The 14,220-nt window shown below is 44.7% G+C and overlaps 2 protein-coding genes across 9 annotated transcripts in view; one reads left to right on the top strand and one right to left on the bottom strand.

The window, feature by feature from the left end:
* The window catches only part of LOC131200523 (cytochrome P450 2J2-like), a 36,422-nt gene extending 35,570 nt beyond the window's left edge, over positions 1 to 852 (top strand). For 3 of the 5 annotated variants that reach the window (XM_058187388.1, XM_058187389.1, XM_058187387.1), the window contains one exon: positions 299 to 848. In XM_058187388.1, coding sequence (XP_058043371.1) covers positions 299 to 483 — 185 coding nt within the window. In that variant the 3' untranslated portion in view covers positions 484 to 848. Of the gene's footprint in view, positions 1 to 298 lie in introns of all 5 variants that reach the window. The other 2 variants (XM_058187386.1, XM_058187385.1) reach the window with 2 other exon arrangements.
* The window catches only part of LOC131200527 (cytochrome P450 2J2-like), a 71,014-nt gene that overhangs the window by 37,923 nt on the left and 18,871 nt on the right, over positions 1 to 14,220 (bottom strand). Inside the window, exons 6-8 of one of the 4 annotated variants that reach the window (XM_058187401.1) lie at positions 13,768 to 13,955; positions 13,460 to 13,601; positions 10,442 to 11,097 (exon numbers count right to left, since the gene is read on the bottom strand). In XM_058187401.1, coding sequence (XP_058043384.1) covers positions 10,913 to 11,097; positions 13,460 to 13,601; positions 13,768 to 13,955 — 515 coding nt within the window. In that variant the 3' untranslated portion in view covers positions 10,442 to 10,912. Of the gene's footprint in view, positions 1 to 10,441; positions 11,098 to 13,459; positions 13,602 to 13,767; positions 13,956 to 14,220 lie in introns of those variants that run through there. The other 3 variants (XM_058187399.1, XM_058187400.1, XM_058187402.1) reach the window with 3 other exon arrangements.

The following is a 14,220-nucleotide window of genomic DNA, read 5'->3' as shown; positions in this document are numbered from 1 at the left end:
TGAAACGGAGATGAGCACCGCCCCCTAGAGTCAGGAATGACTAGCACATATGTGCAAGGGGAACCTTTACCTTTATAATTTTGCCTTTGAAAGTTTGTACCATCTGGTACAACCTGAATTAAAGGCATCTCTCTGACAAACTAAAAAGGAGAAAAAAGCTCTAGGAATTGAATTTGCTAGAAGATACCATGGTTATCATGGACATCTATTTCATCTGTTACAAAGATCTTCATATTGCCTTGCAGATGAATTTTAACTCATTTAAATCCCCTTTATGCATGCTTTGTCTCACCTACAGGTCTGCGTTCCTGTGTGGGAGAGCAGCTAGCAAGAATTGAGATCTTCACCTTTCTGACCAGCTTGTTGAGGGCCTTCAGCTTCCGGTTGCCTGAAGGAGTGAAAGAACTCAATGAAGAACCTGTCGCAAAAGTGATGATACATCCACACCCTTACAAACTGTGTGCTATTCCCTTACAGTCTTAAGATTAAGCACCCCAAAAAGCATAACGTTAGTTACAGAGTGGCTATTCAGTATGATAAATGTTTCCTATATACCTATTCATTTAATATTGTATTTTGCTTCTATTTACTCAATAGTGAAACTTCTTCAACCTATTGCTGGATTCACACAGTGGTGAAATGTAAATTTTTTTACTACCGGTTCTGTGGCGTGGCTTGGTATGGGGGGTAATGTGACTGGGTAGGCATGGCCAACTTTTTTTTTTTACTTTTAAAAGCATTTTTCTACAACCTCTTTGGCTGAAGAGGTTGTAAAAAAATGCTTTTAAAAAACTCTAACGATCCCAGCTGAGTTGCCTGATCGGCAGAGGCTTTTGTTTTCTTTTAAAAGCATTTTTTTTGCCTTTAAAAGAAAAAAAGGCCTCTGACAATCAGGCAACTCAGCTGGGACTGTCAGAGCCTTTTAAAAGCATTTTTTACAACCTCTTCGGCTGAAGAGTTTGTAAAAAAATGCTTTTAAAAGGCTCTGATGATCCCAGCTGAGCCACACGATCATCAGAGACTTTTTTTTATTTTTAAAAGCATTTTTTTGGCCAAAGAAAAAATGCTTTTAAAAGTTAAAAAAAACCCTCCGATGATCGCGTGGCTCAGCTGGGCATGGGGGGGGGGAGGCAGGGATTTTTGCTACCGGTTCTCCAAACCACCTACCGCCATCACTACCGGATCGGTCGATCCAATCCGAACTGGAAGCATTTCACCTCTGGTTCACACAACATACCTAACAAGGTCAACCAAAGACTGGGACGATGTGGGTGAAAAATATGCTAAACTTGTTATGTCCCAAAGGTGGTATTTTTCCAAAAAGCAACTGGACTTTCTTGATTATCTATAAAAAAAAACCAAAAACCCTCAGAGTTTGGATGACTACAAAGAATATAAATCCTTCCATCCCCCACCAGTCAATTAGAACTAAAGAAGCTTCTTGGATGGGTAGCGAAATGTTTTCAAATAAAAAAAACACCACCCAAGAAAGTATTGTTGCCTTTTGCAATAAAACACTCCTGGGATAACTATGATCTGGATGATTGCAAATCTCCATAGACATTAAGATTGCTATATTTCACCTTTGGTTATTTTTGGATGCCAATAAAACATATTGCTTTCCATTTAGTATCTACTCTCATTTTTAATAAACTCCTCCTATGGACTTCGCATTCCCCAACCAGAGCAAATTTCAAAATAGTCCAAAATGATGCCATGCTTGAATGGAGGAAGTGACGCTGATATTTATTATTTATTTATTTATTTATTTATTTAATCGCATTTTTATATAAATACAAACTAAAACACCAATTAAAAAACTTATTAAATGCCGAATATTAAAAAATTGCAATAAAATAATAAAGCCCCGTTAAAGCCAAATTTAAAATTTAAAATTCTAGTCCAGTCCTGCGCAAATAAATAGATGTGTCTTAAGCTCGCGGCGAAAGGTTCGAAGGCCAGGAAGTTGGCGAAGTCCTGGGGGAAGTTCGTTCCAGAGGGTGGGAGCCCCCACAGAAAAGGCCCTTCCCCTGGGTGTCGCCAGTCGGCACTGCCTGGCTGACAGCACCCTGAGGAGTCCCTCCTGTGAGGCCTTGCGGGTCGGTGGGAGGCAATCGGTGGCAGCAGACGGTCCCGTAGGTAACCCGGCCCTATGCCATGGAGCGCTTTGAAGATAGTTACCAAAACCTTGAAACGCACCCGAAAGGCCACAGGGAATTAGCAGAACATGAAAGGGCTGCCGCTGTGAGACTAGGCCGAAGCCACCGTACCTAAAAGTGGTGAAGCACATAAGGAGAGTGGACAAAAACAAGGGAAAGCTAGCTCAGGAGCTTCCTTAACCAAGTCGTTAAGGAAAGAAAAGGCCTATCTATCAAATCCTGTACCTGTTAATAGTGGTGTTCCCCAAGGCAGCGTTTTAGATCCAACACTCTTCATCCTTTACATAAATGACCTTTGCCATCATATTATAAGCAACTGTGTTCTCTTCGCTGACGATGTGTTAAACTATTCAACACTACAGACATAGCAACTACCCTTCAAAAAAGACCTCGACTATATGTCAGATTGGTCTAACAGGTGGCAACTTCAAATCTCAACCGACAAATGCTCTGTCTTGCACATTGGCCAAAAAATAAATAAAATCAAAACATAAGCTACAAATTAGATGGACACTGTTATGTATTAACAGTTGTGCCTTTAAATATTTGAGCGGGAAATCAGCACGTTGCTGATTGGACGAAGCCTCCAGCAGAACTGTATAAAAGGAGAGGTTTTTGCCCCAGCCTGTTGCTGGGTTCACCCTATATTAAAGAGCTGTTGTCACTACCCTGGTCTCCAGCCTCGTTACTTCCCGAACTTAACATTGGCGACGAGGATGGGATCTCGAGGCTAAGGAGAACCAGAACCGAGCTGAAGCACGCTAGTCCCGAACCCAGCAAACTCAGGGCAGAAACGCGGAAATGGCAAACACGCCACCCGCACCGTACCCGGCAAGGAGAAATGGGAACATATATGACCCGTTTGAAAGCTTTCTAGAAGCCAACGAACTACAGGATCCTGATAACCGCAAACGGGCTTACTTCCTAAGCCATTGCGGGCCGGAGGTAATCGAGATTGCGGAAGCCCTGGCAGAGCCAACGCCGATACAATCGGTATCGTGGCCGACTCTGCAGACTTTGCTGAAAAACCATTTCGCACCGACGCCGTCCAAATACGTGCAGCGGTTTGAATTCGGAGGCGTAGACAGATGGAGGCGAGTCCATCGGTGACTACATGGCCGCTTTAAGAAGAGCGCCCAAGGACTGCGGATACCGAGACTTAGGCGAAGTGCTACTCGAGCAACTCATCCGAGGTCAAGGACATCCGCCTCGGCGGCGACTGCTAGCCAGGAGCAACCTGACACTAGCCACCGCCTGGACGAGGCCAGAGCACACGAAATGTCTACTAAAGCAGCAGAGACTCTGCAAAAGCCTCTTCAATCCAAGGCGGCGCAAAGCCAACGCCAGTACACCAGGAGGAGATTCAGTCCGAATCCGAAGGTGAGGCGAGGATGAGGAAGGGTCTGCCGGACCGAGAAACGCGACACTGAGGACCGTGGCGAGTGCGGAAGCTGCGGAGGGCAGCATCAGCGCCAACGCTGCAGGTTTAAAGACGCAACATGCGGCGGTGTGGGAAGAAAGGACACTTAGCTCAGGTTTGCAGAGCGGCCCAACCTTCCGCCGAAAATTCAAATCGACCAATCAAAGCGGAACCGGAAAGGCGGCCCGCGATTGGTTCAAACAAGAAAGGCGCAAGTCTAACCAAACGACTGTCATTATAGGCCGCGCCTCAACCAAAGTGGAAAAGAAGATTTTCACAAAGCCCAAGATCGAGGGAGTACGGTGCAGGCTTGAAGTGGACACGGGATCAGCGATCACCATCATGTCCTGGGACACCCTGGCGAAGTCGCTGCCGTCCGTCGCGGAGCGCCATCTGCAAGCACAGCGGCTACGAGGACACGACTACCAGGGAATCGCATCCCTGTTCGAGGGACCACCTCCGTCCGAGTCGAGCACGGCCCTCACAAAAGACCCTGCCCATCACGATCGTCGAAGGAACTCTGCCCAGTCTGTTGGGACTAGACTGGTTTCGTGCCCTGGGCATGGGAGTGACTGGCATCTACAGAAGTGACTGCAATTTGAAAGACATTCTCTTTAACGAGTTCGAAGATGTCTTCAAGGACTGCCTGGGCAAGGACAAGGGACCCCTATTTCCTTCAACTTAGACCCCAGGTAGCCCCATTAGGCTTAAGGCGAGGAGAGTCCTTTGCCCTAAAACCAAAATTGATAAGGAGCTGGACAAGCTCATAAATCAGGGGGTTTTGGTGCCAGTCGATCACGCAAAGTGGGAGACGCCAATCGTCACCCCCATCAAATCGGACGGGTCAATTAGAATTTGCGCTGACTACAAGGCGACGCTTAACAAAGCCTTACAGAAAAGCGCGTACCCGGTTCCGTGGTGCAACATTTATTGCACTCCTTGGGGCAAGGGCAAGTCTTTGCAAAGTTAGACTTGGCCCAAGCCTACCAACAACTGCCAGTAGACGCCCGCTGGCGAAGCCCAAACGATTGTGACGCACAGGGGGCATTCAAGTGCACCCGATTGCAATTTGGGGTTAGTGTGGCACCAGGGCTGTTCCAAAACCTGATGGAACGACTACTGCAAGGGCTCCCAGGGTAGTTCCTACTGATGATGTCCTAATTTCAGGGGAAAACATGGAGGAATTGGGGGAGCGGTTAAGAAAGGTCTTGAGCATTTTCCGGACAGCCGGATTAAAAGTCAAGACAAATAAATGTCAGATAGGGGTCGAATCGGTCGATTTCTTGGGCTACGGGATAGACAAGAAAGGAATTCACCCTACTGAGAGCAAAGGTAAGGCAAATAGGAAGGCTCCAGCGACCAAAAACAAAGCAGAGCTGCAGGCATTCCTGGGATTGGTTAATTTTACGCGGTCTTTTGAAGAACAAAGCAACTGCTATGGAACCGCTGCATAGGCTCTTAGGAAAAATACTGTTTGGTCTTGGGGAAAGTCAGAAAATAGGGCTTTTGAAGCAGTAAAGAACCTGCTCTCAAGTGATAGCCTGCTCATCCAATATCACGACTCACTACCCCTAGTGCTGGTTTGCGATGCGTCCCCTTATGGGGTGGGGGCTGTACTCAGCCATAGACTTCCAAACGGCACAGAAGCCCCTATAGCGTTCTACTCTAGAACGATGTCCTCCCCAGAGAGGAACTACAGCCAATTAGACAAAGAAGCATTAGCCATTGTATCAGGGGTCAAAAAATTCCATGAGTATGTCTTTGGGCGGAATTTTGAAATCGTGACTGACCACAGACCGTTACTGGGATTACTGGCTGGCGACCGGCCAACGCCTGTGGCACTTTCGCCACGTTTGACTCGATGGACTATATTTTTAGCCGCTTACTCATACAAGCTGCAGCATCGACCGGGGAAAGAAGTGGGGCATGCAGACGCATTGAGCCGATGCCCACTGCCAGGGGCGATCAAGACCCCACTCCGGGACACCCATCCTCCTTATTGACTCGTTGGACTCTGGCCCAGTCACATCAAAGGAAGTGGCTCGGCATCATACCGACATTGTGTTAAGGACTGTACTCGGTTGGGTACAGAGGGTGGCCGCTGCCCGGCGAACGGTTCAAAGAATTTGTTAAGAAACGTGATGAGCTCTCGGCTCAAGGGGTGCCTGTTATGGGGTGATCGTGTAATAATTCCTGTTAAGTTAAGGGGCAAGGTATTGGACCTCCTCCACGAGGTCACCCAGGCATCGTAAGGATGAAGGGGTTAGCTAGAAGCTATGTATGGTGGCCACTCATGGACGCAGAGATTGCTGAGAGGGTAGGGAAATGCCAAGCTTGCCAAGAGTCCAGACCGCTACCCCAACAGCCCCAGTCAGAGAATGGGAAAAGCCCCAAGGGCCTTGGTCAAGAATCCACATTGACTTTGCTGGCCCTTTCACGGCCAAACGTTCCTAGTGGTGGTGGGCGCATTTTCCAAATGGTTAGAGATCATACTTATGAAGTCCACCACAGCGAAGCAGTAATCGCAACCCTGCGCCACCTATTCGCAACTCACGGGTTGCCGGACACTCTGGTGTCCGACAATGGGCCCCAATTCACGGCAGCCCAGTTTGAAGAGTACCTGGCAGAGGAAGGCATCCGACATGCCCTCTCTGCACCTTTCCACCCTGCGTCGAATGGCCTTGCAGGGCGTTCCGTCCGGGGCGCTAAGGAGGCATTGTCCAGGCTCAAGCCAGGTGACTGGCAAACAAAAATAGACTTTTTCCTAGCCGTCCAGCACAGAACCCCAAGCACAGCCACGGGAAAAAGCCCAGCCGAATTGCTAATGGGACGAAAACTCCGGTGCCCACTTGACCGTTTGAACCCCCATTACACACCCGAGGGTTACAAGGGGGAGCTAGAAAAAACAAGAGAAATGAGCATAGGCGACCGGGTGTGGGCCGGAAACTATGGGGACGGCCCGAGTTGGGTCGCCGGACAAGTAACAAAAGTAACAGGGCCAAAATCGTACGTGGTAGAGCTACCAGACAACCGAATGTGGCGGCGCCACATAGATCAGTTAAGGAAACGAATAACTGGCCAAACCAAACCAACAGAGACAGGTAATGACCAATACCACTTTGAATCCACAGCCGACAATGACCCGGGGGAGGCGCAAGACTTAGCTGAGGTCCCAGAGTTCCAGCGACGCCATCAGGTCCCCGAGGGAAACAGCAAGGAAAATTCCAAAATTAATCCAAGGCCGGATGGCCAAGAAAAAGAGTCGGCCAATAATCCAGAGCCCGATGGCCTAGAGAAAGAGCTGGGAGGAGAAAACAGCCCCTCCGACCAGCTCAAAACACCACCCAGAACTGAACCGCAGGTCAGAAAGAACTAGACGACGCCCAGGTTATTTGCGTGACTACGTCGAAAAATAACATGTGAATAAATATGTAAATAAGACCAAGTGTTTTCTGGGAGGGGAGGAGTGTTATGTATTAACAGTTGTGCCTTTAAATATTTGAGCGGGAAATCAGCACGTTGCTGATTGGACGAAGCCTCCAGCAGAACTGTATAAAAGGAGAGGTTTTTGCCCCAGCCTGTTGCTGGGTTCACCCTATATTAAAGAGCTGTTGTCACTACCCTGGTCTCCAGCCTCGTTACTTCCCGAACTTAACAGACACGACCTTATAGATCAGGGGTCCCCAACCTTTTGGACCTCAGGGACCACCAAGTTCATAATTTTAAATCCCGTGGACCACTAATACGAATCCAGCGCGCCGCTTGCTTAAGCACCTGGACTCCCAGTGACGGGATGGGGTCCTTCAGGCATTCTCTCTCCTCTCTCTTTCTCTCTTTCTCCCCCCCTCCCCTCTCTCTCCCACTCTATCTCTCTCATTCTCTCCCCCTCTCTCTTTCTCTCTCCCCCACTCTTTTCTCTCTCATTCTCTCTTTCTCTCTCCCCCCACTCTTTCTCTTTCTCTCCCCCACACTTTTTCTCTCATTCTCCCTTTCTCTCTTCCCCCCACTCTGTCTCATCCAGATTGTTGGAGGCAAGAGGCTGACTCTGTAAAACCACTTAAAGCAGGCGGTAAAGCACTGTGAAGAGGTACATACCGGTAAGTCTAAGTACTACCGCTATTGATGGATAATGTTGGAAGGGGGGCAGCAGAGAATTTCAGGGCACTAGACTAGGCTAGACTAGACTAAACTAGACTAGACTAGAAGAATAGAATAGCATAAAAATTTATTGTCACTTTAAATGTACACTACTCAGCATACATTAAAATGAAATTAAGTTGCACCCAGCTCTCAAAAAGAGAACTGTTATACGTATACCCACTACACACACATCTATGACACAAAGAAAGACAACATACAGTCTAGTTCAAACGTGTTTCCCTCCCCCAATACTCCCAACAAAGAGTCAGTCAAAGGCCTTCTTTTCTAGTTTATTTACATAAATAAATGTTCTGGCCACATCTACCCACGCGCCTGCCAAGTCTCTGGAGATAACTAGGAAATTATAGATAAGGCCAGAGTTACTTACGAATATATTCTTCCCTCCATTGAAACAGTTTGCCCGTGCAAATTCACTGCTTTGTCCAAGACAAAAAGCCAGGAAGTTCCGCCTCCTGCTTTTATAGCCTCTGTGGGTGTCACTCCGTGACTCATCATTCTTTGACTTTGTCCCAACGCCTCCTCAGCTGCGCATGCCAGTCATGTCTGCGCAGTCTTGCATCAAGCCAAGATTGTTCTTGGGGCATTGCCAAATCAGAAGAAGATTCCCGAGAGTTTACAAGATGGATGGCATAAGGAACAAAGCTGTTCCAGAATCTAGTCGTCCTGCTGTGGATACTTCGAAACCTTCTCCCAGAGGGACGCTACAGACACCGATCATGAAGCAGGTGTGTGGATTGGGAATTTGGAAAAATATTGTGCAACAAAGTGATGGGGAACCTCTTCACATCCATGCAATTTTCCTGGCTGTTAGGGAAACAGCTTCTCATCAAACTTGTTCTGGAATGCGTCCCCCCCCATTCCCAAGTTTGTAATGTAGTCTACAACCCTGAAACCCCTAGATCTTCTCCATCTAAATCCTTTTCAACATGAGTTGCCTAACTCAAGGTATTTTTTATCTGCTCCACGTGGAAGGATTTAGGTTAGCAGTAGGGCAGTGGTGGGCTTCACATTTTGTTGCTACTGGTTTGCCCCACACATGTGCCTGGCCTTCCACACACGTGCTTTGCTCACCGCACAGAACATGCATGTTAGGGTGAGGGTTAAATCCCTTAAAACCTAACTTTGCTCATAGGGGAGGGCTGTATTTTAATGGCTATTTTTTAGTCCAGACTCATGTTTTGTCTATGTTTTTAATTAACTTAGCAATGGGTTCCATAAGCAGTCTAGAGTTTGCTGCAATGGGCAGCCATAATAAATGTCATCAAATAAATAAGATATCCCATCTCGGGAAGATGAAAATGATCACCGAGAACGTTGGCAAGTTTGACTGAAAGTTACTGTTCCTCACCCTAGTTTCCAAACATTGAGCAGTATCAATTTCAATTAAGCCACATTTTAATTTCCCCTAGAAGTTTGTAATATTGGACCTGGAGGATCAATTTTGGACTATTACTTACGATTCATTGTTTCATTTTGTACATCTATTGCTTCTATTCTGGAATGAAAGCCTGGTACTTAATAGAGGTTCTAAACTGAGTCCTCATAATTCCGACTGGTCATTGTAGACGGAGCCAAATTATTAAAAAGATAACTGGAAATATGTGAAGCTCTAACATAGTCGTGTTCAGATTCCTTCTTTGTAGAAGATTGTGTTCTCCATTTAAAAAAGGAGAGAAAAAGTATGAATGGCAATAGCACTTAAGATTGATATACTGCTTCACAGTATTTTACAGCCCCCTCTAAGCAGTTTACAGAATCAGCATATTTCTCCCCAACAATCTGGGTCCTCGATTTACCGACCTTGGTAAACCATGAAAGGCTGAGTCAATCTTCCATTCTTCCAAAGTTGGTAAAATGAGGACCCAGATAATAAACGTAACAAGTATGGATTGCTGCAATATGCCCTGCATGGGGCTGTCCTTGAAAACCATTTGGAAGCTATAACTGATGCAATGGTGTAGACAATATTACTATTATTATGAGTATTTATTATGAGTATTTTTAATCTTTTATTGGCTTTTGGTGCTTGCAAGCCGTCCACAGTCACTTCTAGGTGAGATGGGAGTCAAGGAGGGCTCATAAATATTTTTTTTTTTTTTAAAAATGATGTGTCTGCCCATGTATCTGTTGAGCCCAGCTCCGGCTCGACACATGACACTACAAGGATCCGGATCATGGGAGCAGCCCCTAATCAAAGATCCAAAGGGATGACATATCGGGGACCTGTTTGAGGGGTGCAGGAATCTGCATTTTTGAAGCATGGGAAGGGAATCAGCAGACTGGCAGCCGGGGTAGAGGGAGATGAGGGCTGGGCATTACGAAGAGCTGCTTTAGTTCTGGGATTTAGCAGATGACGCGGCAGCTGAGGCTGTCAGACGAGGAGGGAGAGAGCGGCCGGGCATCCAATTAACGGAGTAGTTCAGCCATGGGGCAGGACACGAGCAGCGCAGGATGTTTAAAAAGGGGCTGAGAGGCAGAAGCTCTCAGTGCTGACTTTGTACAGAAAGACCTTGACTTTTACTGAGACCCGGTTTGTAGCAGACCCAATAACCAAAGTCACTATCGGAAAGAAAACCAAGTTGGCTTGTTTCTTCTCATGGCGTCTGACACAACTGTGGCTGAGCAAGCCAAGATCAGGGCTGTCAAACTCACGGCCCGCAGGCCAGATGCGTCACGCACTGGCCACACCCACATCCAGTTTGGTGAAGGGGAAAAAAAGCCACGATACGTCACGTGTCACCACCATGACAACGCGAGTTTGACACCCCTGCTTTAGATGAAGCACATAATTAGATCCAGCTGAGCTTCCGCTGGGATGAAAAATGCATTGGTTGCTCTTGTCTTGTCGATGTTCTGCACTGGGATGGTCCATAGGAGAAATTTAGTAAAAATGAAAAAGATACCAAAAATAAATGGAAATGTGTTTTATTGGCACCCAAAAGGAAACAAAGATAAAGCATGATAATCTTAGTTTTTTTCACACACATCCTCCAAGTCTTTGGTTGACCTTGTTAGGTACGTTGTATGAACCCAGCAATAGGTTGAAGAAGTTTCAGTAATGAATATATAGAAGCGAAACACAGTATTAAATGAATAGGTACTTACATGAAACATTTATCATACTGAACAGCTATTCTGTATTTAGTTTTATGCTTTTTTGTGGTGTTTAGGTTTAAGTCTGTGTGGGAATAGCACATAGTTTATAAGGCTGTGGATGCATTGTGACTTTTACAATAGGTGCTTCACTGAGTTCTTTCACTCCTTCAGGCAACTGGAAGCTGAAGGCCTTCAACAGACTGGTCAGAAAAATGAAGATCTCAATTCTTGCCAGTTGCTCTCCCACACATACACGCTCACCTGTAGATGAGACAAAGTATGAAGAGAATAATAATCACTTCTTCAGAATATACCCCATCAACTAGGAAACATGAGGGAAGATTTGTAACGGATGAAACACATTTCCCTGTTGAACCTTGGTATCTTCTAGTATTGCTTATTATTTAACATGTTATTTAGTACAGGGGTCTCCAACCTTGACAACTTTAAGACTTGTGGACTTCAACTCCCAGAATTCCTCAGCCAGCTGGCTGAGGTATTCTGGGAGTTGAAGTCCAAAAGTCTTAAAGTTACCAGGGTTGGAGACCCCTGATTTAGTACATAGGAACTTTTGGGGATAGTGCTTTGAATCTGTTGGTGTGCTGAGCCATTGGTCAAACTGCTTTGTTAAAGCAGTTTATGATCCATGATGACACAGTGGTTAGAATTCAATATTGCAGGCTAAGTCGGCTCACTGCCAGCAGTTCAATTCTGACCCGCTCATGGTTGACTCAGCTTTCCATCCTTCTGAGGTCGATAAAATGAGGAGCCAGGTTGTTGGGGGCAATATGCTGACTCTGTAAACCACTCATAGAGGGCTATAAAAGCACTATGAAGAAGTATATACCATATTTTTTAGACTATAAAACACACTCCTGCCCCCCAATTTATTTATTTTACAATTTATTTCTCTATGCATCATTCATATTTGATCTAAGTATTTCATCTGCTCTACAGCTACCTCTCACTGCCAAACCTTCAATACGCCTATCAGTGCCTCTATCCCCACTTTAGGAATGTCTTTCTGTTTATCCAGTTCTATTTTTTGATCTCTTAATGTATAATCTACCTGATCTGTTTCATAAGTTTTTATGAAACTCCTCTATTCATTGTCATTTGCTGAGATTTTTCTTGTTTCACAACTATATCATGTATCAGATCCTCTATCTCCCTATGTTTCCTTGTTATAGTTTCATGAATACTTTGAAACATCAATAATATTTCATTTTGAAATACACTTATTTTTCCCTGTTGAAGCCTTTTGCCTTATTTTGATGGATCAAAAAGTTACTCAATAATCTACCAAAGTCCCCAAATCTCAGTTATCCATAACACCAAAAAGCCAATATTGAAACAGTTTGCTCAGACCCAAAATTATTATTCAGGATGCACAGTATTTATAGTTCTTTATAGTCTTCAACAGATCAGTTTACTTCTAAGTTCTCAAAAAAAGCTTTTTCTTCTTCTTCTTTCACCTCTCAAACAGCATCAGACAACATTTATAATCCTAGGTGATCCATCAGATTTCAATATGTCTTCTTAAGTTGCATAGTCAACTCTTCAATTTCAATTATAATTCCTGGTATTTATAATAAACTCTACTTAGAAATCTTCAAAAGTCTCACAATTTGTTCCCCATCAGCCGTGAAGCAAATAAGTATAAAATAATATGAAAATGGCAGACTTCCAGACGTTGTTTGTCTCCATTCTCTTTTCTGCCTTATCAATCCTCAGATTATTCCAATGTTATTCCCAGCCTTGTAAAAATACAATATATATTCTTTCACAAGTGGATGGCACCTTCTCCTAAAATTTCAACTTTACACAAAATCTAAGTTGATTGTTGTTCTGATTTTCTTCAAGCAATTTCTTCCAATAATCAATCAAATATTCCTAGCATTTTAAAATGTTACCAATAAAATATTCGAATCCAGTCTTTCTGTATTTTAAAACTTTGTATTCTCCCCTTAGGATTCACTTTCTTTCGGGTCTGTAATCTTTTTCTAAGAGTTTATTTGCTGCTTTCTCACCACTTTAGAAAGTCTTTCTTTCAGAATTTCTTTTCTTTGGGATTAGATCTCTAGAATAGAAGTTGAAAATCACCTCATCCAGTTCCAGTCCACTGTTCACGAACCGCTCCAGCACATTTGTTTCTTCGGTTGGTGGCCATAATGGTTGCCTCTCCTCTTCGTTGTTGGATGGGGGGGGTGCCTCAGATCAAGCAGACGAGCAGCTGCTCTCCACGACCTGCAAGGCACCCCTACTTTCTTTGTCACCCCTTCAGGGTGACTTTAGCCCGTTAGGGCCCTCCAACAATAAGGATTCAGCCTGGGTTTGCGGAGCCCCGCTATCCATGACCGTCCCACAGCAGCACCAAACTGGAAGTCCCAATCTTGTAGCTATTTTAAAAAGCTCTACTGATTACAATCTATATATAATTACTATTTCTCTGTAGTTTAAACCTGGTAGCCCAAGAGGAATTTCAGACTCTCGTGGTTTTTCAAACTAGAAGGAATTTAGATTCCTTGATTTTCTATTCAGTCCATGATGACTTCAGAACAACTCAATGATGGGGGCAGTGGGAAACTATAAGTGATAAACTGCTTTGGGCTCATAGACGTACCTATTCCGAAGGGCAGAAACTCTTCTCTTTCTATGAACTTCCCATCCTTATCCAAAAAGTGATTTGGGTTGAATTCTTCAGGTGTCTCCCATTGTTCAGGATCAAGGAGAACAGAACGCAAGTCTGGAATAATAATGGTCCCCTGCAAACAAAGAGATGGTTAAACAGAGCAGTTTCATAAGGGAAACAGGCAGAAAAGTTCAAACAATATTGATGAAACATTTGGTTTTAGCTTGCCTTAATGGAACCATATTTGTTCATTGCCAGAACAGTTTCTGAGAGCAGAGGCTGTTCTTAACATTTCTCACCTTTGGAATGTGATAATCCTTCATCTTCACATCTTTTCTAGTTTGTCTGGGAACCCCAGTTACCAAGATATATTTTACACGCTGCATTTCATGAATCACAGCATTGGTGTAGGGCAGCTTCTTCCGATCCTGATAGGAAATTGACCGTGAGATGTCAAACACATCTTTAATCTCCTTCTGGACTTTCTCTAGAAATAAAAATATGGAAACAGAAGCTTTATTTCCTTCATTTGTTTCCAAATTTTAACCCTTAGAGGCCTATTGCCACCAATGTTCTTCGGAGTACGTGATCTTCTCCTTCAGTTTATTGCTGGCTTCTGGACTCCTTGTCTATTGGAATGCCAAAGTTCACAACCCTAGCTAGGCCTCCAACCCCAGTTGCCAGCTCATTGACCTTTATGCCGCCATTGTCCCTGGCCCAAATCCAGAGGCTCCAAATCCACTTCTCCTTCC

Source organism: Ahaetulla prasina, chromosome 6 (assembly GCF_028640845.1).
Source record: "Ahaetulla prasina isolate Xishuangbanna chromosome 6, ASM2864084v1, whole genome shotgun sequence".
NCBI lineage: Eukaryota > Metazoa > Chordata > Lepidosauria > Squamata > Colubridae > Ahaetulla > Ahaetulla prasina.
Note: the sequence above shows the minus strand (reverse complement) of the source record. Positions and strands in the feature narration are given on the sequence as shown.